This window comes from Poecilia reticulata, chromosome 9 (genome assembly GCF_904066995.2).
Source record: "Poecilia reticulata chromosome 9, P_reticulata-male-v2, whole genome shotgun sequence".
Lineage (NCBI taxonomy): Eukaryota > Metazoa > Chordata > Actinopteri > Cyprinodontiformes > Poeciliidae > Poecilia > Poecilia reticulata.
The window spans coordinates 34,165,497-34,188,854 of NC_088838.1; the positions used below are offsets into that span (position 1 = coordinate 34,165,497).

Genomic DNA, 23,358 nt, shown 5'->3' on the forward strand with positions numbered 1-23,358 from the left:
ACAGCTGCTCAGCAGAACCCAGAACACAGATTGGACTCTACGTTTGGACTTCCTGTTTGCATCAAACATTTGCTTTAATCTCCAAAGTACAAGCTTCATATTTTTCATCATTTCAAAAAGTGAAACTCGTATATCTCCTGTATTCATTACACAGAGTGAAATGTTCCAGATTTTATTTCTGGTAGTTTTGATGGTTTTTGTTCACATGGAATAAAAACCCAACATTCAGCGTCTCAGGAAACCAGAATATTACATCAGATCGTTAAAAGCAGAAATATCTGGAGTGTAGATCTCAGTCTGGGCTCCAGGGTTGATGCAGCAGCATGAAGATCAACCTGAGGTTCTGCTGAGGTTCTGGAGGTCCAGGTTCCAGTAAAACGTTCAGGTCATCTGCATCGTTGGTTCTGGTGTCACTCATCTTCCTCAAAACCAAACTCCACTGATTCTCTACGGGGTTAAAGGTCAGGCCAGTTTGCTGTTGTTACCATGGTGACTGAACTATTGGTACCAGCAGATGACCCGAGTTTATCACCGACTGTGGGAACTTCATTCTGGTTCTCTCCACTCTTCCTCCAGATTCTGGGACCTTGATTTCCAAATGAAATGAAAACCATCTGCGTTCTGGTTCCCCTAGTCCAGCTCTGGTTCTCCTGAGTCCAGTTCTGGTTCCCCTAGTCCAGTTCTGGTTCTCCTGAGTCCAGTTCTGGTTCCCCTAGTCCAGTTCTGGTTCTCCTGTTTCCAGTTCTGGTTCTCCTGTGTCCAGTTCTGGTTCTCCTGTGTCCAGTTCTGGTTCCCCTAGTCCAGTTCTGGTTCTCCTGAGTCCAGTTCTGGTTCTCCTGAGTCCAGTTCTGGTTCCCCTAGTCCAGTTCTGGTTCCCCTAGTCCAGTTCTGGTTCTCCTGAGTCCAGTTCTGGTTCTCCTGAGTCCAGTTCTGGTTCTCCTAGTCCAGTTCTGGTTCTCCTAGTCCAGTTCTGGTTCTCCTGTGTCCAGTTCTGGTTCTCCTAGTCCAGTTCTGGTTTTCCTAGTCCAGTTCTGGTTCTGGTCCTCAGCCCATGTGAGGCTCGTTGTCTCTGTGACTTCAGCCTTAGTCCACCATGTGAAGCTCTCTCAGACTCTTGAATGGATTATGACCAACAAGCCTCTCAGGCTGTGGTTATTCCTGTTGCATCTTTTCCTACCACACTTTTTTCTTCCACCCAACTTTCCATGAGTCTGCTTGGACACCACTCTGAGAACAACCTGCTAGTAATGACCTTTTTCACTGTCTGAAAAGGCTTTTAGCAAATTGTCTTTTGGTTATTTTTCCTCATAAAACACTTTATGCAGCTTGAATCAATGGAAACATGCTATATAAATTCATTTGAAACTCGACATAAGTTTCCAATATTTAATATGTTAAAAATGTTGGGGTTTCATTTTCTCCAAGTCTAAATTACAAGAACTAAAGGCTTGAAATGTTTCACTCCATAATAAATCTACATCATTGGTTTCATTTTCTGCAAAGAGGAACAAAAACATTTTTCACAATCTAGGAATTTTCTGAGCTGTCCTTGTGTCTGTACATAGAAACGGGAAGTTTAATATGATTTAGACACTTTAGTTTTTGGGAGGCTGAACTTGGACTCGACTGTCTTCTGTGTAAACGACCAAACAAATGTCAAAATATGAAAAAAACAACAAAACCTTAACAACAAAAAGTCTACGCTACACTTTGACTTTAGCTCCAGTGTGGGTTATTATCTACGAACATGAATAACTGAGACACAGACACAGTGCTTTACAACAACCAGAACCACGCAGACAGACAGAAACACCACAGGCTGAAAGCCGTCGGGTTCTGGGCTCCAAGGGAACCGAAGACGGGAAGGAAATCAGGTTTCAGGCAACATCTGGCACAAAAACAAACGATAAAAGTTCATCTGGTTCCTAAAGGGACTGATGAGGTTCAGACAGACTGTCGGGTTCTTCTCCCTCCTCCTCTCAGATCGGACCTCAGCCAGCAGAGTAGTTCTGGTCCATCATGTTCATGTCAGTCACCATACAGGAGTCCCAGCAGCCCCGGGGCCCTGAGCCGGAGCGGGGCCCCAGCAGGGCCCAGCGGGTCCCAGCGGCTCACTGGTTGACGTGGGGCCTCAGGGCTTGGTAAAGTCCCTCAAACGTGGGTCGGTCCGTGATGTTGCGGCTCCAGCAGCGCATCATCAGCTCGAATAGAGACGGCGGGCAGAGAGGAGGGGCGTACAGGAAGATCTGGAGATCAGGAGAACAGCACTCAGTCACCATGGCAACAAAACATCAGGCTACGGTGAAATCAGTCAGACTTGGTTCTGTTGGACCAAACAGCTCATGATTAATTGTCGTTTAATGGTTTTTTTTAGATGCAAAATATTTCCAATCGATCAGCTAAAACATCACTTAGACATTCTTTCATCCTGCAGAGGGCGCCACCGGTCATCCTTAAACGGAGCCAGTTGACAGTTGTAAGAGAAATAATGATGGCGGAGGCATCCCAGAGCAGGAAAGAGACTTTGGTGTCGGATGCAAAATGTATTTCACGTGATTCTGTTTAGAAATATAAACTCTCAACAAACTCCTTGAGTGTTTCATTCTTATCTTTTCTAGTCCTAGATTAGTTTTATTATATTTTGTAAATATGTCTAATATTGATAATGTATGGAAATCCCAATCTTCTGTTTATTCAGTCAGTGTTTCATACAGCTGACACAATACAACATTAAAGTTAATGGTTTTTTTAAATTTAGCATATTATGAAAAATGCAGCCCTCCATGTTATGGTCAGCCTTCTTAATACAACAGAAAACTCTAGATTTTAAGAACATTAATTGTTCTTAATCAAATTAATCAATTAATTGTTAGTCAGTCAAAATCAAGTTTAGATTAACTCATTAACTGATAACTTTCATCCTAGATGAACTTCTCTTTAAAGAAACAAACCTATAAAACACATGAATCACAATTAAAGTTCAGGAAAACAGCAGCAAAATGACAGCAGCTCCCCCTGGTGGTCAGATTTCTTCTTACACCCTGGGCAGAGCAGAACTCCCAGCCTGGTTCTGATGGACCCGTCTCACCTGTCGGCCCTGGTTCCGGAAGAACTCGCCCGAGTTCTCGATGACCTGTTCGTCGGACAGCAGGCTGTACGGCTGCTCCTTACACAGAGTGAAGATTTCCCACAGCGTCACGCCGAACGCCCACACGTCGCTCGCCGTGGTGAATTTCCCCTGCAGGAGGCAGCAGGATGTTTAATCGGATCAGTTGATCTGAAGGCCTGTTGGGTTTCACCTCCTCACCAGCAGGATGCTCTCCCAGGCCATCCAGCGGATGGGCAGCACGGCCCGGCCCTGGATCCGGTAGTAGTCGCTGCTGTACAGGTTCCTGCTCATCCCGAAGTCGGCGATCTTGATGGTGAGGCGGCGGTCCAGCAGGCAGTTCCTGGTGGCCAGATCGCGATGGACGAAGTTCAGAGACGCCAGGTACTTCATCCCAGAGGAGATCTGGACGGCCATGTGGAGGAGGTCCGACAGGCTGCAGGGGGAGGAGGAGTAAGAAGGAAGGGGGCGGAGCCATATGGAGAGGAGGCGGAGTCAGAATAAAGGGGTGGAACCAGAGGGGAGGAGGTGGAGCCAGAAGGGGAGGAGGCAGAGTCAGAATAGAGGGGGTGGAACCAGATGGGGAGGAGGTGGAGCCAGAAGGGATGGGGTGGAGTCAGATGGGGAGGAGGCGGAGTCAGATGGGAGGGGGTGGAGTCAGAATAGAGGGGGTGGAACCAGATGGGGAGGAGGTGGAGCCAGAGGAGAGGAAGAGGAGCCAGAAGGGTGGGGGTGGAGACAGAATAGAGGGGGTGGAGTCAGATGGGGAGGAGGCGGAGTCAGAATGGAGGGGGTGGAGTCAGATGGGGAGGAGGCGGAGTCAGAGGAGAGGAAGAGGAGCCAGAAGGGTGGGGGTGGAGTCAGAATAGAGGGGGTGGAGTCGGATGGGGAGGAGGCGGAGTCATTGGAGAGGAACAGGAGGAGCAAAGGGTTAAAGTCCAACCTGGGCAGGAAGAGCCTCGCTGCAATATGCAGTGATGCATTTAAATCAACTTTAAACTGTAACAAAACATCATTAAAACTGCATTATTGTAATAAAATCCTTGAACGCATTTTGAATCGTTTTGCTCTGAACGACATGAAGGTTAATATCAAATGTTCTGGATTTTAGTCTGAAAAGGAAACTAAATGACTAAAAGTTCAGGATTTATTAACCAGAGTTTACATTGAAATGTGTTTCTGATACAAGATCAATATTACAGCTATAATGATTAGGATGAACACGGTTTGTGTTTATTACATAATGCACCAGATTATTACATTATAATTTCTAAAACAGAATTATCTCCACATTTTGTAATAATCAGCACAAAATGTAATAATGTTCTGTTGATTTGATTTGTTGTAAATTAGAGCTGCATAAATAAACTGAATTGAACTGAATTTTGCAAAATGTGCTCAAAGCTTTTATTAGGTTTTGTGTTTATGACGCGCTGCGGTTCTGATGGAGCTTCAGAACCGCTAAAGGTCCGGGCTCCGTTTGCATGCATTCTGAAGCAGATTTGATGACATCATCACATGTCGTTTTCACGCGCCGCGGCGTCGCACCTGACAGAGGGAATGTTGTTGGCGTGCGTCAGCGTGCTCTCGATCTCACGCTGACACAGGAACATGTTCAGGTCTCCGTTCTCCATGTACTCGGTCACCATGCACAGCGGGTCGGACGACACACACACACACAGCAGCCGGATGATGTTCGGGTCGTCCAGCCGGGACATGATCTTGATTTCCTTCAGGAAGTCGTTCCTGGAGGTCAGACAGAGGGCAGACAGAGGTCAGACAGAGGTCAGACAGAGGACAGCAAAGACGTCTTCAGTAAACGTTGGACCTTCAGACACAAACTAAAGTCTCCATCTGGATCCGGCTGATGGAGGCTGAACCCAGAAGCTGCAGACTGGAAAAATCCCAATCAGTGAGATTAATACTGAAAAGTTTCAGGAAAACTCATAAATTATACCAAGTGATGTATTTTATTACAGATTATTGGTAATATTGATGATCTATGGCTCCCAGAACATTAAATCACATCAATAAAAAATAAATGATCAGTTTCTGAAAACTGATGTTTTCCATGTTCCCAGTTCTGGTCTGAGCTCCTTTTGCATGAATGTCTGCATCAGTGCAGGGTCAGGGTTTGACCTCTGACCTCTGACCCTCTCTCTGTGTGGGGTCAGAGTTTGACCTCTGACCCTGTCCCTCTCTCTCTGTGCAGGGTCAGGGTTTGACCTCTGACCCTGTCCCTCTCTGTGTGCAGGGTCAGGGTTTGACCCTGTCCCTCTCTGTGTGCAGGGTCAGGGTTTGACCCTGTCCCTCTCTGTGTGCAGGGTCAGGGTTTGACCTCTGACCCTGTCCCTCTCTGTGTGCGGGGTCAGGGTTTGACCTCTGACCCTGTCCCTCTCTGTGTGCAGGGTCAGTGTTTGACCTCTGACCCCGTCCCTCTCTGTGTGCAGGGTCAGGGTTTGACCTCTGACCCTGTCCCTCTCTCTGCGTACCTGGCCTGGCTCGTGGCGTCGGCCCTCAGCTGCTTCACCGCCACCAGAACCGAGCGTCCGTCTCTGTCGGGAAGAGGCGAGCCTTCCCCAAGGAATTCTGGGAGTCCCTCGGCCTCACACAGGTGGACCTGCAGAGAGGAGCCGAGTTTCTGATTCTCTTTCATTTTTCAGTGTAAAATATGTTCTGCAAATAAACTTTATTAACAGATGAATCATAGCCCATGTACAATGCTCTGCATGTTAGTCGTAATTTATTACAATTAACATGTTGATTAATATTCACTGAAAAGAAATAAATCTAAAAACCAGGTCAGTGTCGTACCTCTCCAAACTGCCCCTCTCCCAGCTTCTCCCTGAAGATGAGCTGGTGCCGCGGGAACTCTGCGGCGGAGATGTCCTTCCTGGTGAGGGAGTCGACGGTCAGGGCGGGGACGGCGTACATGTTGCTACCGGTGACGCCCTGCAGCCGGACGATGTCCGTCTCGGCGTAGTGCGGCGCGTTGCTGTTGAAGGACTGGTGAGGCGTGCACTGGGTGACGTCCGGCTCGGCGTAGCCGCCGCCGCACGCTGTCAGACACACAGCCTTCATCATCACCATCATCATCATCATCACGACTAAACAAGAAGATTTTACTTCAGTATAAAAATATCCAGGAATTAGTAAAATCAGAGATTAGACAGGAAAAAATAGATTAAATATGCAACACAATGAACTTTGCAGGAATATAAAGCAACAAAGAAATAATGTGAGAAAAAGGTAGAAGAACCACTAAATATATCCTGATCAGACGTCATGTAGTTACAGAGTAATAAGCAGTAATTACAGCTTAGTTAAAAAGACAATATGAACACATTAAAGCTATAAAGCATTTTGATTAAATAAATGACTGAGGGATTATATATTACCAAACTACCTACAGTTTAGTACCAAATTAAAGTCATTTTAACTTGGAGATAAGATTGAAAAAGGAGTAAAAGGTTCATAACAATAAACACAATTTATTATTATTATTATTGATTCTTAAATCAATAATAAGAATCAATTGATAGGTCAGTGACTAAATTATTGTAAAGGTGTAATAATTATGTGACACCATATGATTTAGAGAGAAGGATGGTGAAACAAGTTGGTCATTTTAGATAAATTATTTATTATTTTAACATGCATAATGAAAAACACACCAAATGAAATAGCAACTTGAAATTTGTTGGGGAAAATATATATATATATATATATATATTATAAACATATAAAATATAATATTATAACATTATAATATCATATTTATAAAAATATAAAATATTATATAAACATGTAATTATGGCTCAATTTTAGATAATATTTCTATCTTTTTTACAGAGTTTTATTATGTAAAGACAAAAATAGAATCTAATACTTCAATAATAAGATGGTAATGGGGAAGAACAAAATTATTATAAATGTAAAAACCAGTTAATCACATTTCAGTTAATATGATATTAATACAGAGGTTGCAGTATTATTACACAGATATCTAATTAAGTTGTTGAGTAATTATTAGTAAATTCTAATAATTATGTTGTAACAAGATAATAAATGCTTAAACTAATGTATGAAATATCAATACTTTTTTTATTAAAGTATCTGTACTAGTGAAGATGGTTCTACTAACTAATATTTTACAGAATACCCAAAAATACTTTTTATATTTTTGGCCTTTTGTTTTCAGTTGTTTAACTTTGAGTTGATTTGCAGGTACCAGGTACCATGTTGTTGTAGTGCTTTAGCGTTAGCCGAGCTGTTTGAAGGTTAGCGTAGCAGAGCGTTAAAGCTCTGAACCCCCGCTCTGCTCTTCCACCTGATAAACGTCTCGACTCGTCACACCTTTCATCTCTTACCACCAAGCCATCCTGACGTCTGGCGACAGGAAGTCAGCAGCAGCAGGTCATAGAGAGGGTTACCGAGGAAGAGCGCTGGAGGAAGAGGAGACACGGAAAGAGGCAGAGAGCTGCAGGAGGAGGAGAGGAGAATGAGCATGCAGGAAGATCCAGACGAGAAGAAGAAACAGAACCGACAGAAAGTCTGAGAAAAGTGAAGGAGGTGAACCAGATGTTCCCCTGCTGGGTGGGTGAGCTGCTTCTAATGGCCACCAGGGGGCAAAGTGGAGCAGAAACCCTGATTTACAGAAACCCTTCAGATCTGGAAGCTAAAAGTCTAAAACACGCAAATAAAATAGAAATGATCAAAAAATAAACCAGAAGAGATTATAAGTTAAAAATAAAATTAATTGAAAAGTGAACAGAAGAATAATCTGTCCTCTCTGGTCTACAGAGTAGAAATATTAAAGGGACATTACCCAAAGTTTTACTGGTATGAACAGGAAATTCAAACCTTTATTTGAAAGCAAACTATTTAAATGAGTCTAATTAGTAGCTCATGATGTTTCCAAAAACCAGGAAAACATCAGAGGACAGAAATCCCATCAGCATCCAGCTGGGATCCAGTTACAGCAGACAGAAAGGTTCTGGTTCTGCCAAATGGAGCGGATTCACTTTGGGTTGGTCAAAGTGAGTTAGGATCTGGTCTACCTGAAGCCTCGGCGCTCTGCGACAGCTCCGGCAGCTTGTTCCTCAGGACGGCCGGGTTCTGGTACTGAGGGTCCAGCAGGAAGACCCTCTCATAGTGGGGGTCGGTGTTGGTCGGGCCTGGGGGCAAAAATACAACATGAGCAAATGAAGTCTGACATCAACGCTGGAGTTTTATTAGTCCTTCAAATAGTTAAACATTCATATTCATGCTCTTATTTTGAAGTGGGTGAACACTGCTTACGTCTGTTTCCTCTCCTCACTTTCTCTACCTGAGCTACGGTGCAACAAATGACGTTTATCCCAAACCCAGAATGAATCGTTCTGCAGTAAACACTTTAAAATCCACTGCTGCTCTTTCTGACTGAAGCTCTGCTGAGGTCAGCTGGTTAGAAAAACTCAACAACAATCGGACTGAAACCAGGAGTTCTGTTCCTAAGAATCACTTCCTGAGGCGCAATAACAAATCTGAACTGTTGAGGGCGATATCATATGTTGGCACACATGTTTTCAACACATTTGAATTTAGCATTTGAGTGTTAGCTTCTGCAAATACCATGTTGTTGTAGTGCTTTAGCGTTAGCCGAGCTAATGTTTATGATTAGTGTTTTAAGGTTAGCATAGCTAACTTTTTAGTTAGCATTGCCCATCATCTGTCTGTTCCAGTGTTTTATAAACTTTGGTGAAATCTACCAAATCAGGGTTACGGGAAAACTAAGCATTCACTCATGTCAATAGGTGAATGAATGACATTCACATGCTAAAGGTCATCAGTCGGCCTTGATGCTAAATCCAGATTCTAGAGGCTCAGTGGGATTTCAGAGCGATGCCACTGGTCAATCTGAGGCCCAGTTTGACGTCCATGTTTCTCTGACAGGAAGCTGAACATGCAAACAGACTTCAGATATCTGGGACTAAACCTCTGCTTCACCCTGCAGCCAACATGACTTCCTGTACTTAAGACTGGCATCACTTCCTGGATAAACAGAAGCACGAAGCCTGAGTGAGTCGGGCTTCGGATCCGACAGTCGTGTTGCTCTTTGTGCTGGAAGGTTTGAGGCGGCAGCTGGAAAACCGTTTGTCCTGACAGACTGTGTGTTGTTGGCCTTCTGCTGACAAATGTTTCCTCCATCTGAGCTCTAGATGTTTCCTCTGATGACCTCTAAATGAATTATGTCTCATCTCATCCCTACAAGCAGTCAAAATGTGTTCTTCTGGAAAAAACTTGTGTTTTTCTGTGATAAGACATGAAGCAGCTGCCGGCTCTTCAGAACATAAGAGGCTTCAGCGCTGAATGTTTGTTGGGATGAAGGAGTATTGAATCTTAAGACCTGAACAGGTAAACCTCTGTGGCATCCCAGTGACAGCGCTACCTGCTGGAGGATGCCGGGACCGCGGCGGCACCGGGGGCGTCTGCAGGATTATGGTGTCGCTGCAGGACGACAGGCGGACCGTCACCTCCTCATCCAGGATCTGACGAGGAGCCTGGGTCCGAAAAAACAAACTTTTACTTTTCAATTCACAGGATCTGTATTCTAACTAAGATCAGTTCAAGAGAGAAATGTTGTTTTTTTTATCTTTGCACCTTCTCCAGCACCTTGCAGACACACTGGCACCAGAGGATGAGGAAGATGATGATGACCAGCAGGAGGATGATGGTCACCAGGCAGCCAATCAGGATGGGCGTGTTCCCTTCGTCGGAGCTGCTGCTGGCGGACGGAGCAGCAGCTGAGGAGAACCGGAGAGAACATGAAGGTTTCTGCAGGAAGCTAAGGAATCTAAAGGAACATGACGTCTAACCTGTGTTATCGGTCTTTGGTACGGTTGTCATGGTGATGTCCCTATGTCCACCTGGAACAGACGTCCCCATCAGTGGCTGTTGTGTTGGCAGGACGATGTCTTCTAGTAAACAAAAACATGGTCATTATTTATGTCTTACAACCTGCACAAAGTTTGACTTTGTGGTAAATTGCTAAAAAGCAGAGAACCAAACACTCAGCCCTGAGGAATGCCGACAGGCTGAATATTTACCTGACTGAAATGAGATCTCACTGAACATCATCCAGACGTCTGCGTAGTAGAAGCGGCAGCGGAGCGCCCTGGCGGCCCGGCGGCTCAGCGGCACCGTGACGTAACGGGCGCTCGGGTTCCTGTCGTCCAGAATGGTGGAGAAGGAAACGGGCTCCGGCTCCCAGCTGAGGGAAGGTTTGAACCAGCAGGACACGGAGGAGAAGATCTTCACACCGCGGGTGTACATGTTGTTACTGTGAACCTGCATCAGGACACCGGTGAAGAGTTGGACAGAAAGACAGAGGAGGACAAATGAGTCAATGGTGGGAAAAACAAATATCTGTTTCAAGACAAACTGTTCAAGAGTCACTGAACAGTTTGACCCTCTTATTTTTTGTAAAATAAGAGGGTCAGACCACATCCCTCTGTTCAGCCCCACACTTGGCTCCGCCCCTCGGAGTCTCTTGGCTCCGCCCACTGTGGTGAAATATTTTTACATTTCTCTAGAGGCGGGGCCACACGTTCGGGGCCACGCGTTCGGGCGCCACGCATTCGGGGCCACGCGTCTGGGGCCACGGGTTCGGGGCCATGCGTTGAAAGCCACGGGTTCTGGGCCACGCGTTCGGGGCCACAGGTTCAGGGCCACGCGTTGAGAGCCACGGGTTCTGGGCCACGGGTCGGGTCCACACATTCGGGCGTTCGGGGCCACGCGCTCACAGCAGGGTTTAGTTCCACTCTAACTGAGGCCCTGAGGCCTTTAAAGCTTTGAATGTTCTGGTTTTTTCTGGACCTCCTGAGTCACTGATGAGCTGTTGGAGTGATTCTGGTGGGTCGGCCCGACCTGGGAAGGTTCTCCAGTCTTTCTCGTCTCCTCCATGTTTGGATCATGTTTGTCCCAAAGCCTCAGAGTCTCTGTAATGTCTCCACACTGACATGTCAGGGACTTTGTGTCTCATCTGGTCTGTAGGTCTGGTTGTGGTTAGTTAAATGCAACCAGAGAAAGTGGTTAATCCCAGTTAATTCACAATTTAAGAGGGAAGGAATTACTTTTCACCCAGGGCTGGTGAGGTCAGGATAACTTCCTGAGTTTTCTCTGGTCAGTTTTGTCTGATGTTTGAATTTATTTGATGATTTTCTTCATGACAGTGTAACTGTGAACTCTGTGGATGTTTTAAAGAACGTCTGCATGTCTGAGTGAGATGAGAAGAGAGCTGAGCTGCAGACCTTCATGGAGGTGAAGTTCCTCAGCCTGTCGAACACAAACTCCATCTCCACATATCCCTGAGTCCCCGGCGTGTCGTTCCTCCAGCCCAGGTAGTCGTATCCCTGCCACACGTTGTACTGGCGGGTTGCCAGGAAGTCGTCGCGCCCCGTCACGCCGTCCGTCAGCTGACCCAGGCCTCCGGACAGCTTCCTGTTAGGAGCGACGCCGTCAGTCGGAGGGAACCGGGGAGCTGGACCAGCTGGTGTTTAAACATACTGACCTTTTCTCGTGGACGCCGTCGTACGTGGAGTCGTTGAGGCTGATTACTGACGGGTTACCAGGCGACACCATGAGCTGACCCTCTGGAGCGCTGTAGGACAGCAGCCCGTCTGCAGACAGCAGGGAGAAACCTGAAGGTTCTGCTTCATGCTGCATCATGATCAACATCTGAAACGGGTCTCAGCCCAGCGTGCGGCGTACCGTCCCAGGGACAGCCGTACAGCTCCACCCTCATGCAGACGGTGGTGGACAGCCTGGTGACGGGGATGACGCGGACGAAGCGCGCGATGATCGGAGGCTTCAGGTCGTTGGAGAAAACGCCGTAGGTGTCTTTGTTTCCGTCCAGGACCTGAGAGCAAATATGAAGGAAACAAAACTAAAATAAAATTTACTGACAGAGTAAAACCTGGTTCTGACTCAGTGAACCAGTCTGAACTGGTTCCCTCCATCCCGTCCAGCTCCAGCTGTTTGGTTCTGTCGTATTCGGGTCTCACCTCCTTTCCCAGCCGGTTCTTCCAGGACTTCCACAGCTGTCCGTCTCGGCTGTAGTTCAGGCGGTAATGCGCGGCGAACTCCTTCCCCAGACCTCTGGCGTAGCGACCCTGAGTCCCGAACAGCGTCAGGAAGGTGAGTCTGCGCAGGTGGATCTGCAGCAGAGCGTCAGTTCAAACCGTTCAGCATCACTTCCTGCTCCACCTTCCACTCCTCACCGCCTCCACCTCATCTAAACCATGTAGAGCCAGAGCAGAGCTGCTGTTCAGATTGACCTTTGACCCTTTTGAAACCAACCTGCAGGTACTGAGAGTCTGAAGGCTCCAGCTGCCCTTCAGGACACCAGGCTCCGTCTCCGTCCTCAGAGTTCAGCCTGCGAGTCAAACATGTTGGTAAAAAAGGTTTAATTTGAAACGGCATGTAGGAAGAACCCAGGCTGGGATTCGAACCCAGAACCTCCACTGTGTTCTGCTGCCCCATCACATTCACAACAACCTTTCACAGTAAAACAGATTCTCCTAGAGCCACCATTTTATTTTTGTGTTCAGGTTCATTGCATTTTATTCAATGGGATGATAGAAAACGACATTAAAAATGATAAAGCGATTTTCCTTCCAGCCTCCATGAAGCCTGGCTGACCTGCCGTACTGCGGCCCGGTGGTCTCGTACCACCGGCTGGACGCCGTCAGGTCCTCATCGGGGATCCGTCCGTCCTCCATGCCCAGCGCATAGCGACAATGTTCTGAACACAGAATCACACACGGAGCCGTTTTACTCAGAGGTTCCAGAACCGTGGGGGTTTGGGCCACGTCACGGCGGCCATCTTGTCTCAGCGTGTTCACCTGGATCGATCTGTCCAATGGCTGCTGGAAGCTGAAGGATCAGCAGCAGGAAGAGGTGCATGATGGTCCAACGGTCACACCAGCAGGCGTGCTACATCTCTGAGAGGAAAACAGGAAAAATCATTCGACTGTTACATAAAAGATATTTATTGTTATTCAGTGACAGACGATGGTTGGACTGAAGTTACAGAACACAGAACAGAACTGAAGCAGAGCTTTTAGAACCATTTGCTTTACTTATGGAAACTTTCTGACGTTTTTAGAGAGAAATTTTCCTCTGAACAGTTTTAATTTGTCTTTTAACCAGAACCAGAACCAGAACCAGGAGTTAATGAAGTCAATTCACAGAAACAGAAAATCTTAGCTTCCATGATCCGTCCAGTAATGAGCAGGATGTGAGCCGTGCATCCTCAGCATGTTTTGTGTTTGTTGCCACGGTGACCAGTAATCCAGAAAGTTTCATCCTGATGTGGGATTTTCTGACCTTAACGTTTAGAAACATAAAAATCCCACAGAGCTGAGACGGGTTCAGGGTTCTGCAGAAACTCTTCAGCCTTCGAACATCTCAGACAAAGATCCAACATTCCTTTTACGACACGCAGCGACAGACGGGTTTTATTTAATTACAGTCAGACCCGGTCCAGGACAAGCAGAACTGTTTGGTTCTGAGTGTCTCCTGCTGCTGCAGGTCAGCGTCTCTCAACGGTTTCTGAGTGATTTCATCATGTCAGCGCTCACTGAGGTTACACAACAGAAACATGTCAGGCTCCACATTTCACTTCTGATCACATCCCCCTCTCTGCTGCCGAGGCGCCGTTTCAGAGGGACGGACGTCTCTCCAGGGAACACAGCTGGACGGACCGGGAGAGAGGGACGGACACAAAGACAGGAAGAAGGAACGCTGAGCTGATAAGAAGTAAAAGAAAAACAGGCAGAAAGAAACGAAGGAAGGAGGAAAAGTCCAGAGAACAAAGAAGGGAAGAAGAAGAGCAGGAAGCTGAACTTTGATTAAAATGTTTCTGGACACTCAGATATTACAACTTTCATAATTTAACAACCAAAACTCTTTCAACTTGGCATGGAATTTTAACAATGCAGACAAAATCCTAAAGTTTAACGTAAAAACCAAAGTAAATGAGGAACAAACCAATTCAGCCACCAGACGGGTAAAATCATCTGGATCAGTTTGACTGAGGAGAAACACAAAAACTTTGTATTTAACTGATGAGTGGAAAAAATGGAAATTACATTAGCATAAAGTTATAACAAAACATAAAACATATAACAAAACATGTGAATCGTTTCTGTTGCAACAAGCAGGCAACAGCAACGGAGGATTCATTTCACATCGTTACCAATAAACATGGAGGTTTTAAAGACCAAAATTCATCAAAGTTTTATGAAATATTTTATTCTTTCATGTTTAGCTAACATGCAGATTCACTTGCTAAATATTTAGCTCTAAACTAAATGTTTAGTTAGCAAACCAAGTAGCTCAGAGATAAATGTTTATCTTCCTTACTAACAATGTAGTTTAGAGTTCAATAAAATTTGTAAATGAAATATTTATCTTGATAACTAAATTAATTTGAAACTGTGGAATTTATAAATGATAAACATGCTGAAAATATGAGCTTGAAAAATAAAACCCCTTTAGCTTCTGACTAACGTCTCTAATCCTGTCAAACTGAGTCTCTGCATGTTTGACCTGAAAGCTGCTGCAGCTCAGGTTCCAGGTTCCAGGTTCCAGATTCCAGGTTCACCTCCGTCTCATTCAGCACAGAAACTCCCAACAACCAAACCTGCAGCAACATGTTGGGGTCGGTTCCAGTCAAGCCTCAGATTATTCTGCTGCTTATTCAACAAAACTGAACCTGAATATATCTGGTGACCTGAAAGCTCCTGGAACAATCTCTTTATTTCAGTCAGAAATGTCCGTGTTGGTCTCAGGAAGTGACTTTATGGACTCGGTCCAGAGGAAAAGGCCGAGCCGGAGGCAGAGCGAGGGAGAGGAAGCGGCTTTATGTAATATTCTGGCTGGAGCTCAGATTCCTGCACCGTTGCTCATCTCTGCAGCTCAAATCACATGACAGCAGAGGGAAAGACATGGGGGACAGAAAACAAACCGGATCCAGATGAGGTGACCAAACATCTGCAAACAAAACATCATCTCAAACATTTTTAAATAATTTGAAGCATACTTTCCACAGCGGGAAATAAAACTCCTCTAGGAGCCATAAAAGAAATAATAAGAATGTATCTCAGCATGTTGCTGCTTCAGTGAGGGGCAAGACCAGGCCTGAAACAGCGCCACGCCTGGCAGCTCGTGGTATTACACCCCTACAGTTTGGCTCTGGTTAAACATGCAGCAGAACCTCTGCAGGTTCGGCTTGGTGTGCATCATGTTCTGAGGTGGAGCCTTAAAAACATGAAGATTTATCCGTTATTTTCCCCAAACCAACAACCAGGCAGCAGATTATTTATTTAGGCTGAAATCCTGGACACTTCTGATGAAAACAGTGACGATTTGGGATGAAGGAACATTTTGATTCCTGACTCTATCTGCTGACATTTAACTCAGCAACACGTTCACCTTCATGAATCCTCCCAACAAAACAAGGAAAACAAACTGAAAGAAAAACCATAATTTACTGAACATGACTGACGTTTCAGACACAAACTGGTCCATTTCATCTCTAATCCCTGAATAAAGTCAGACGACGTTTGGTGCCCAGATAAATAAAATACTTCAGTAAAACCAGACAGTAAACATGAACATGGTGAAGGCTCGCTGTAAATGTTCCTTACAGGCTCCGGTAGCTTTACTGTGCTGACAGGAAACCAGCAGCAAACGGGCCGGGCTGTGAGCAGAACCCGGGACAAACCAGAACCAACGGCTTCGGTTGGTCCAGAACCCACTTCAACCCAGAACAAGTCAGACGTTAAACGGTTTGACTTCCTGCGATGAATGAAACCAAACTTCTGTTCAGTTTCTATGAACTGATGAAGGAACCAGAACCTGAACAACAAGAACAACATTCATTCTATTAAGATTATTAAAGTCTCCAGGTTTAAAACATTTCTTTCAGCTGCTTCAGATGATTTATGGATCGACTTCAGCCGCCCTGCTGCAGTAATCACCTAAAATAACTCTGGTTCTGGTTAATTAACACAGTTTCTCTGTTTGCTCAACATTTTCCAGAGTTTTTTCTCCTTTCCTTCTTCACTCTTCTCTTCTTATCTCCTTTGTCTGTTAGGGTTAGGCTTCCTCGTCCTCGCGCCCCTCCTCCTTCCTCCTCTTCCTCCTTCTTCCTCCTCCTCCCTCCTCTTCCTCCTCCTCCCTTCTCTTCGTCCTCCTCCTCCTCCTCCTCCCTCCTCTTCCTCCTCCTCCTCCTTCGTCAGAACGAACTGAAGCCAAAAGCCTCAACATTCCAAACATTCAACGCAACCCAGATTTCTCTCTGCTCCTTTTCCCGGCCCGTCTCCGGCTCACACAAACACACAGGAATCCGTTCCTCTGCTCTGCTCCTCACCAGATCCCAGCTTATCGGGGTGAAGGAGGCAGAGTTCACTGGGAGCAGAGCAGCAGAGGGACCTGCGTTCAATCCGGCTGACGGCCGGACAAAAGGCCAGAACAGACCCAGGTCCAGCAGCGCAACACGCCCAGAACCGTTTACTCAGTCTGGAGCATTTTGCTTCTTACAATAATCCTGAACCTAAAGTCTAAGGTTAAAGGTCAAAGTGTATTAGAGCATTTATCCTTAGTGTGTCCTCATAACGTTAGTTTAAATTTATCTGGTTAAGATGCTGATTTTCAGAGATTTAGTTGAAGTTATTTTGTTTTTATTTTGGGGCGTTGGAGGACAGGCTGACTCCATCCGGGTTCATCTCTGGTTTTTCTTTCTCTATGAAATCATAAATATGCTTTATACCAACTGCAGGGAATATTTAATCCTCTCTCTGCTTTCTGTTTTTGGGTTTTAGCTCTTGGTGCAGACAGAGAACACAGCAGCTGAAACAACGCGGCACGGATTGTTAAATGGGAAGGAGGCATCAGTACGCAACACCATGAAAGATTAGAAAGACAGGAGGAAACCTAACAAACCAGCAAGCAACAAATGGTTTAAAAGAGCTCTGAGGGAAACCAGTCAATAACAGCACAGAACAACTGCTTTCATCAAAACTCAAATTCAGATGGACATTAAAACTTCTGCTCCAGTTCTGACCAGCATTCTTACTCTGACTAGCCCGCCGTTACCCTTAGCAACCGGGTTTGGTAAAATACTAGCAAGTTATGGTGAAGGAAAGCAGCTGAAAGTCTCACTTTTCAGTCTGATTTTGCCTTGTGAGGGTTTAGCTAGCTTTAGCATGTAGCCGTCAAAACGCTATTCCACCAAAGTGACCCAGACCCAGAAAGTCTCATCATGTGGTGGATAAGACAAGTTAAATCTCAGACCATCTCTGCTTCACTTGGCTCAGACACTGGGAAGAAAAAGGTTTTAGCTGCAGGTTAACACACAGGAGGAACATCTGGAGAGAGCAGAGAGAGATTTATAGATATAAAACCTGAACTGAGTCTGATGTGATTAAATCTCTGTTGTCTCTTTTGATGTAAGCAGCACATTTAGTATGAAACCACTCAAAGCTGAGCGACGCGTCCCCCTCCATGTTGGATTAGCAAAAACAGCATCAGGTGAAACGGTCAACATGATTCTGTCTCTGTTTTAACATCTCAGGAAACTTTCTGTCCAGGCACTTCAGATCAACGTTCCTTCAGATCAACGTTCCTTCAGATCAACGTTCCTTCAGATCAACGTTCCTTCAGATCAACGTTCCTTCAGATTAACGTTCCTCCAGATCAACGTTCCTTCAGATCAACGTTCCTTCAGATCAACGTTCCTTCAGATCAACGTTCCTTCAGATCAACGTTCCTTCAGATTAATGTTTCTCCAGATCAACGTTCCTTCAGATCAACGTTCCTTCAGATCAACGTTCCTTCAGATTAACATTCCTTCAGATTAACGTTCCTTCAGATCAACGTTCCTTCAGATCAACGTTCCTCCAGATCAACGTTCCTCCAGATTAACGTTCCTTCAGATCAACGTTCCTTCAGATCAACGTTCCTTCAGATCAACGTTCCTCCAGATCAACGTTCCTCCAGATTAACGTTCCTTCAGATCAACGTTCCTCCAGATCAACGTTCCTCCAGATTAACGTTCCTTCAGATCAACGTTCCTCCAGATTAACGTTCCTTCAGATCAACGTTCCTCCAGATTAACGTTCCTTCAGATCAACGTTCCTCCAGATCAACGTTCCTTCAGATCAACGTTCCTCCAGATCAACGTTCCTCCAGATCAACGTTCCTCCAGATCAACGTTCCTTCAGATCAACGTTCCTCCAGATCAACGTTCCTTCAGATTAACGTTCCTTCAGATTAACGTTCCTTCAGATTAACGTTCCTTCAGATTAACGTTCCTTCAGATTAATGTTTCTCCAGATTAACGTTCTTTCAGATTAAAGTTTCTCCAGATCAACGTTTCTCCAGATCAACGTTCCTTCAGATCAACGTTTCTCCAGATCAACGTTCCTTAAGATCAACGTTCCTTCAGATCAACGTTCCTTCAGATCAACGTTCCTTCAGATTAATGTTTCTCCAGATTAACGTTCCTTCAGATTAATGTTTCTCCAGATCAACGTTTCTCCAGATCAACGTTCCTTCAGATCAATGTTTCTCCAGATCAACGTTCTTTCAGATCAACGTTCCTTCAGATCAACGTTCCTTCAGATTAATGTTTCTCCAGATTAACGTTCTTTCAGATTAAAGTTCCTTCAGATTAATGTTTCTCCAGATTATCGTTCCTTCAGATTAACGTTCCTTCAGATTAATGTTCCTCCAGATTAACGTTTTTCCAGATCAACGTTTCTCCTGTTGCTTCACTTCCTGTCCCGTTTCATTTGCTTCGCCATGAACGTGTTCATCTGGTTAGAGCCGTAAATAAATAACAGATTTTTGACACTACATCATGAAGTAAAGCGAAACATTTTCCCCTCCCCCAGGAATGTTGTGACTTTCCATGAACAGACTGGATGTGATGCTGTGAAACCAGAACTGGTGCAGATCACTGGATTCACAGGAAGCATCCAACATGTTTTTATTTCTCCCTCAGCTGGACTGAACCAAACCAACCAGTCAGAGACGAGAACGACCAGATGGAGATAAACCTGGTTTCACCAGGCATTAAACCAGGCTGGTTGCTTTTGGTGGTGAATAAACTCGTCTTTAACTTCCTGCTGTTCGAGGTTTCAGCTGACTTCACGTCAACGTGTCTCAGAGTGAACGCTGCCCTGCTGATGCTTAGTGTTTGTGTGTCGGTGCTGCTGCTCTGATTATGCAACAGCAAACAGTTTGTTCCAGATGTGCTGAACGCTGTCAGCCGAGGAGGAGTCCCAGCTGTTGGACCAGGACAGGAAGAAAACGTCCTTATCAAAAACAAACAGATTCTCTTATCAAACTCTGAAGCAAACGCAGGGAAGTTCAGATGTTCTCAACTTTCTGCTTCAGTTTGTTTCCTCCATAAAAGTGACTCTCATATTCATGGACATGTTAATAAACGCCTGAGGAGGCGGACATGTTGAGGGAGATTCATAAAGTTTCAGATGAAAGTTGAAGTGCAGCAGCAGTTAGTTAACCAACCGCAGCTTTAAATCGTTTCCCAGGAAACCAAACACAAATCAGAGGTTCTGGTCTTTATTTGGGTCAGGCTGAAAATACACCAAAGATTATTTACTTATGTTTGCAACTTTACGTCTCTGCTGACTAAAACTAATGATGCCTCCTTTAGTTGTAACTGAATCAGATCCACAACTGAAATTAAAATCAGATATCAGAGGAATTTTAGCTTTTAGACGGGAAAATATTTCATTTTAATTTAGAAAAATGTTGGAGGTTTGAGTTAAATGAAAACCAGGAAGTTTAAAAAATGACTTATGGCTCCAGCATTAAGTATCATTTCACCCTAAAGACACAAGAGACGTCCAGTTCCAGCGTCCAGGACGACTGAGGAGGGTTTAAAACAGCTGCAGAAGCCTTATTGTTTTAGGAATGATTACTAATAAATGAATGTTGATATTAAAGTTAATCCCTGCAGAGCGTCACCTGTGTTACATTCAGGGACAACCTGAAGAAAAGACAGAATCAGCAGCCTGGCAGCAAGTTGAGCTCCTTCAGTTCATGGATTGAAACTGAGCAGACGGCAGGCAGCCTGAGTTCATCTGCAGGTCCTGCTCCAGTTTGGGTTTGGGCAGCGACCCGAGACGGCCGGCCTGGCATGGAGAGCTGAAATCTTAGAGGAGGCCGTCCGGCACCGAGCTGCTCACCGGGTCAAAGCTGAGCTGCAGGAATGTGCAGAGCCTGATTTAACATGCAGGGATTTGAACCGACAGCTCAGGAATCAGAGCCACCTGGGAACCTGAGCGTGGAGACCCAAAGAACCAGAGACTGGTTCTGGACCAGAGACTGGTTCTGATGGGGCCACAAACTGAGCTGCTTCACATCCAGCTGAGGTGAACATGAAGCTGCTCAGGTTGAGGAAAGTTAAACGGTAAAACAGGCTGGATGTGTGAAACGTTTCTGATAATTATTGATTATTAATTATAGTTTATGTTGCTCATAACGACAAACAACCCAACAGGAAATCACTAAGTCCTGATGACAACCAGAGGCCAAGGAAGTCATGTTTTCTGGAGAGAACACATACACACACACACGCACACACATCCTCATTTTACTCCTGATTTCTGACTGCAGGCTGAAACATGCAGACGCCTGACAGGCAGCAGGGGGCTGGAGGTCAGCTGGAGGTCAGCTGGAGGTCAAGAGGTCACTCCTCTGTGACAGAGTGAGGCTCAGAGCGTTTCCTCTGAACTCACAGAACCGGTCCAGACAGACCAGAGTTTGGTTCCTTCTCACCATGAAGAACCTCAGCATGCTGACCAGAACCAGCATGATGCTGCCACTTCCTGCCCACCAGCAGCTCGCCTCAGACCACGACCTCACTTCCTGCTGCCAGACGACATCAGCATGCTAAGCTAGCATGATGAGGTTAGCATGTCAACAGGCCCCGCCTCAGACCGTTCCCATGACAACAAGCCTGGGAGAAGACATGTGGAGCGTCCAGGCTCAGGACGGCGCCTCTTCATCCAGAACACCAGGTGTTCCAGCTCTGAATCACCAGAATCGGCCCAACAGACACGCCCCGGCCTGAAGCCGGATCAGAACCGCCGACCCGCTCAGAGAACTCACTGCTGACAAACAGCTGATGCTAAATAAAGTTTGTTATGATGATGATGATGAGGAAGGAGTCCAGAAGAGCCTCGGGCTCCATCAGAACCAGAACACAAACAGAACCTTTTGTGTTCTGGTTCTGATGGAGCCGCTCTGAGGCTGCAGACACGTTTCCCTCACAGCCCGATGATGAAGCGTTTCAAACTTCCAGACGTGGAGCTGCTGAGTCAGCAGAACGCTCCGATAGCAGAAACATGTGACAACAAACCCGATTAGAAACCAGGAGAAGAAAACGAAACATCCCAGAAAAACCGAAACACAGAGAAATAAAATTCATATTAGAGCTAAAAATGCTTCTCAGGAAGACGGCAGGTTGGAACCTGCAGGTTTCCATGGATTTAATAACTTTAATAACTGGATCAGATTAGAGATTAAGGAGGCTTTGAGTTACCATGACAACCAGCGCAGATGTCAGACTGTTTGCTCAAAAAGAACATGAAGCAAAAAGAGGCAACATGGGAAAGACAGGAGAACATGCAGCCGTCTGGTTCTGAGTCAGAGCAGAACCAGGAGCCAGGAGGACGGTTCTCCACGTCGCCATAGCAACCAGTGGATCCATCAGCAGGTAACTGGATGTTTAGGGCGATTCCACCCATCCATCCATCCATCCACCCATCCATCCATCCATCCATCCATCCATCCATCCATCCATCCACTCATCCATCCATCATCCATCCATCCATCCATCCATCCATCCATCCATCCATCCATCTTCCATCCATCCATCCATCCATCCATCTTCCATCCATCCATCCATCCATCCATCCATCCATCCATCCATCCATCCATCCATCCATCCATCCATCACCTGTTTCTGTCTCTGAGGTTTATCTTGTTTTTTGTTCTGGTCTGTTTGTATTAACCTGGTTCTGGTTCTGCAAACGGATCAGAACCGTCTCTCAGTGGGAGTTTGTTCTGCTGGTGAAGAAAATGAACCCAAACATGATCCAGAACCAGCACCAGGTCAGCTCTGCAGAACCTGCAGAGCTGGTTCCGGAAGAACAGGAAACAGAACCAGCAGCACAGCAGAACCCGTCACACAGAACCTGGTTCCTGCAGAACATCCAGCAGGAACAGGAGGATCTGCACCGCTGTTGTCATGACAACGTCCCAGCATGCAGTCTGGTTCCTCAGTGGACTGAACGTCCAGCTGGTCCAGCTGCAGCGGATCAGAACCACCAGAACATCGGAACCGACCTGAAGCATCTGGAGTTCTGCAGCTGACTGAGAACAGAATGAATGGACCGGATTAATAATCCAGATTATTCCAGATGTTCTGTTCTGGATCAGCTGCAGGTCCAACAGAACCATCCAGCTGCTGCTTGTTTCATTAAAACCTCTGAAAGGTTCGGGTTTCGGTCCGGCAGACCCGGTCCAGTCTCTGCTCTCCTGCTGGGAAGGATTAGTCCCCGTTCATGGAGCGGATCTGGATAATTCCTGGAAAACCAGCGGGCCGGGTCAGAACAAAGCCCAGAGTTCCGATGGTCTCCTGAAGGCCTCATCTGATCTCAGAACCCTCTAGGTCCGGTCGGGTCCGGGAGGTTCGGGACTTTTTACCTGTTTTCCTCTGTTTCTCTCCGGGTCCAACGCAGCAGCTTCACAGCTTCTCCCCGGCTCGGCTCGGTTCGGTTCGGGTTCCCTCACTGGGTCATGGTGGAGGAGTCGATCCGTCTCTTCAACTCCCGGCGACTTTCCGAAAAACTCCTGATTTGATCAGATTCGGCTTGTTTCGGAACAATCCGTTCGGATCCAGAAAAATGCGATCAGCTCCGAAGACAAAAAAAAGTTTCTGTGTTTTTACATCACATCCCGTTTCCGAACCGGAGGAAGAGGAGGAGGAAGAGGAGGAGGAGGAAGGCAACATAAGCCTCTGACATCTGAGAAGTTCTGCAGAGGAGCCCAGAAGGGAACTACGGAGGGAGAGAGGGACATTTCCACCCCTTCCTCCTGGTTCTGGTTCTGGGATTCAACCTCAGGGTGAAAAAGTTTTGGCTCCGATCATAAATTTCTTTTTTTTTTCCCTC

The 23,358-nt window shown here is 45.9% G+C and overlaps 1 protein-coding gene across 2 annotated transcripts; it reads right to left on the reverse strand.

Annotated features, from left to right (window-relative positions):
* Positions 1 to 1,372: 1,372 nt before the first annotated feature.
* Positions 1,373 to 23,283, reverse strand: ddr2l (discoidin domain receptor family, member 2, like). Of its 2 annotated transcripts, none has more exons than XM_008419486.3 (20): positions 22,892 to 23,283; positions 12,991 to 13,089; positions 12,788 to 12,890; positions 12,446 to 12,521; positions 12,151 to 12,303; positions 11,858 to 12,005; positions 11,658 to 11,766; positions 11,398 to 11,587; positions 10,195 to 10,435; positions 9,964 to 10,065; positions 9,749 to 9,891; positions 9,537 to 9,648; positions 8,167 to 8,283; positions 7,477 to 7,551; positions 5,921 to 6,165; positions 5,599 to 5,726; positions 4,655 to 4,852; positions 3,308 to 3,542; positions 3,089 to 3,238; positions 1,373 to 2,246 (listed from the first exon to the last, which is right to left on the reverse strand). In XM_008419486.3, the coding sequence occupies exons 2-20, from the start codon at positions 13,049 to 13,051 to the stop codon at positions 2,112 to 2,114; spliced, it is 2,721 nt and encodes a 906-aa protein (XP_008417708.1). In that variant the 5' UTR covers positions 13,052 to 13,089; positions 22,892 to 23,283; the 3' UTR covers positions 1,373 to 2,111. The 2 variants fall into 2 exon arrangements, with proteins under 2 accessions (XP_008417708.1, XP_081467120.1); XM_081610994.1 differs by lacking the exon at positions 22,892 to 23,283 and adding an exon at positions 13,729 to 13,896.
* Positions 23,284 to 23,358: the final 75 nt, after the last annotated feature.

What these genes read in the sequence shown, in the direction of transcription:
- ddr2l (XM_008419486.3), bottom strand. Translation starts at nt 13,051, where the DNA reads ATGCACCTCTTCCTGCTGCTGATCCTTCAGCTTCCAGCAGCCATTGGA. An exon ending in CAGACTCTCAGTACCTGCAG is followed by an intron (nt 12,304 to 12,445) that starts GTTGGTTTCAAA and finishes GCTCTGCTGCAG; the next exon opens with ATCCACCTGCGCAGACTCAC. An exon ending in GAGAGGGGCAGTTTGGAGAG is followed by an intron (nt 5,727 to 5,920) that starts GTACGACACTGA and finishes TCCTCTCTGCAG; the next exon opens with GTCCACCTGTGTGAGGCCGA.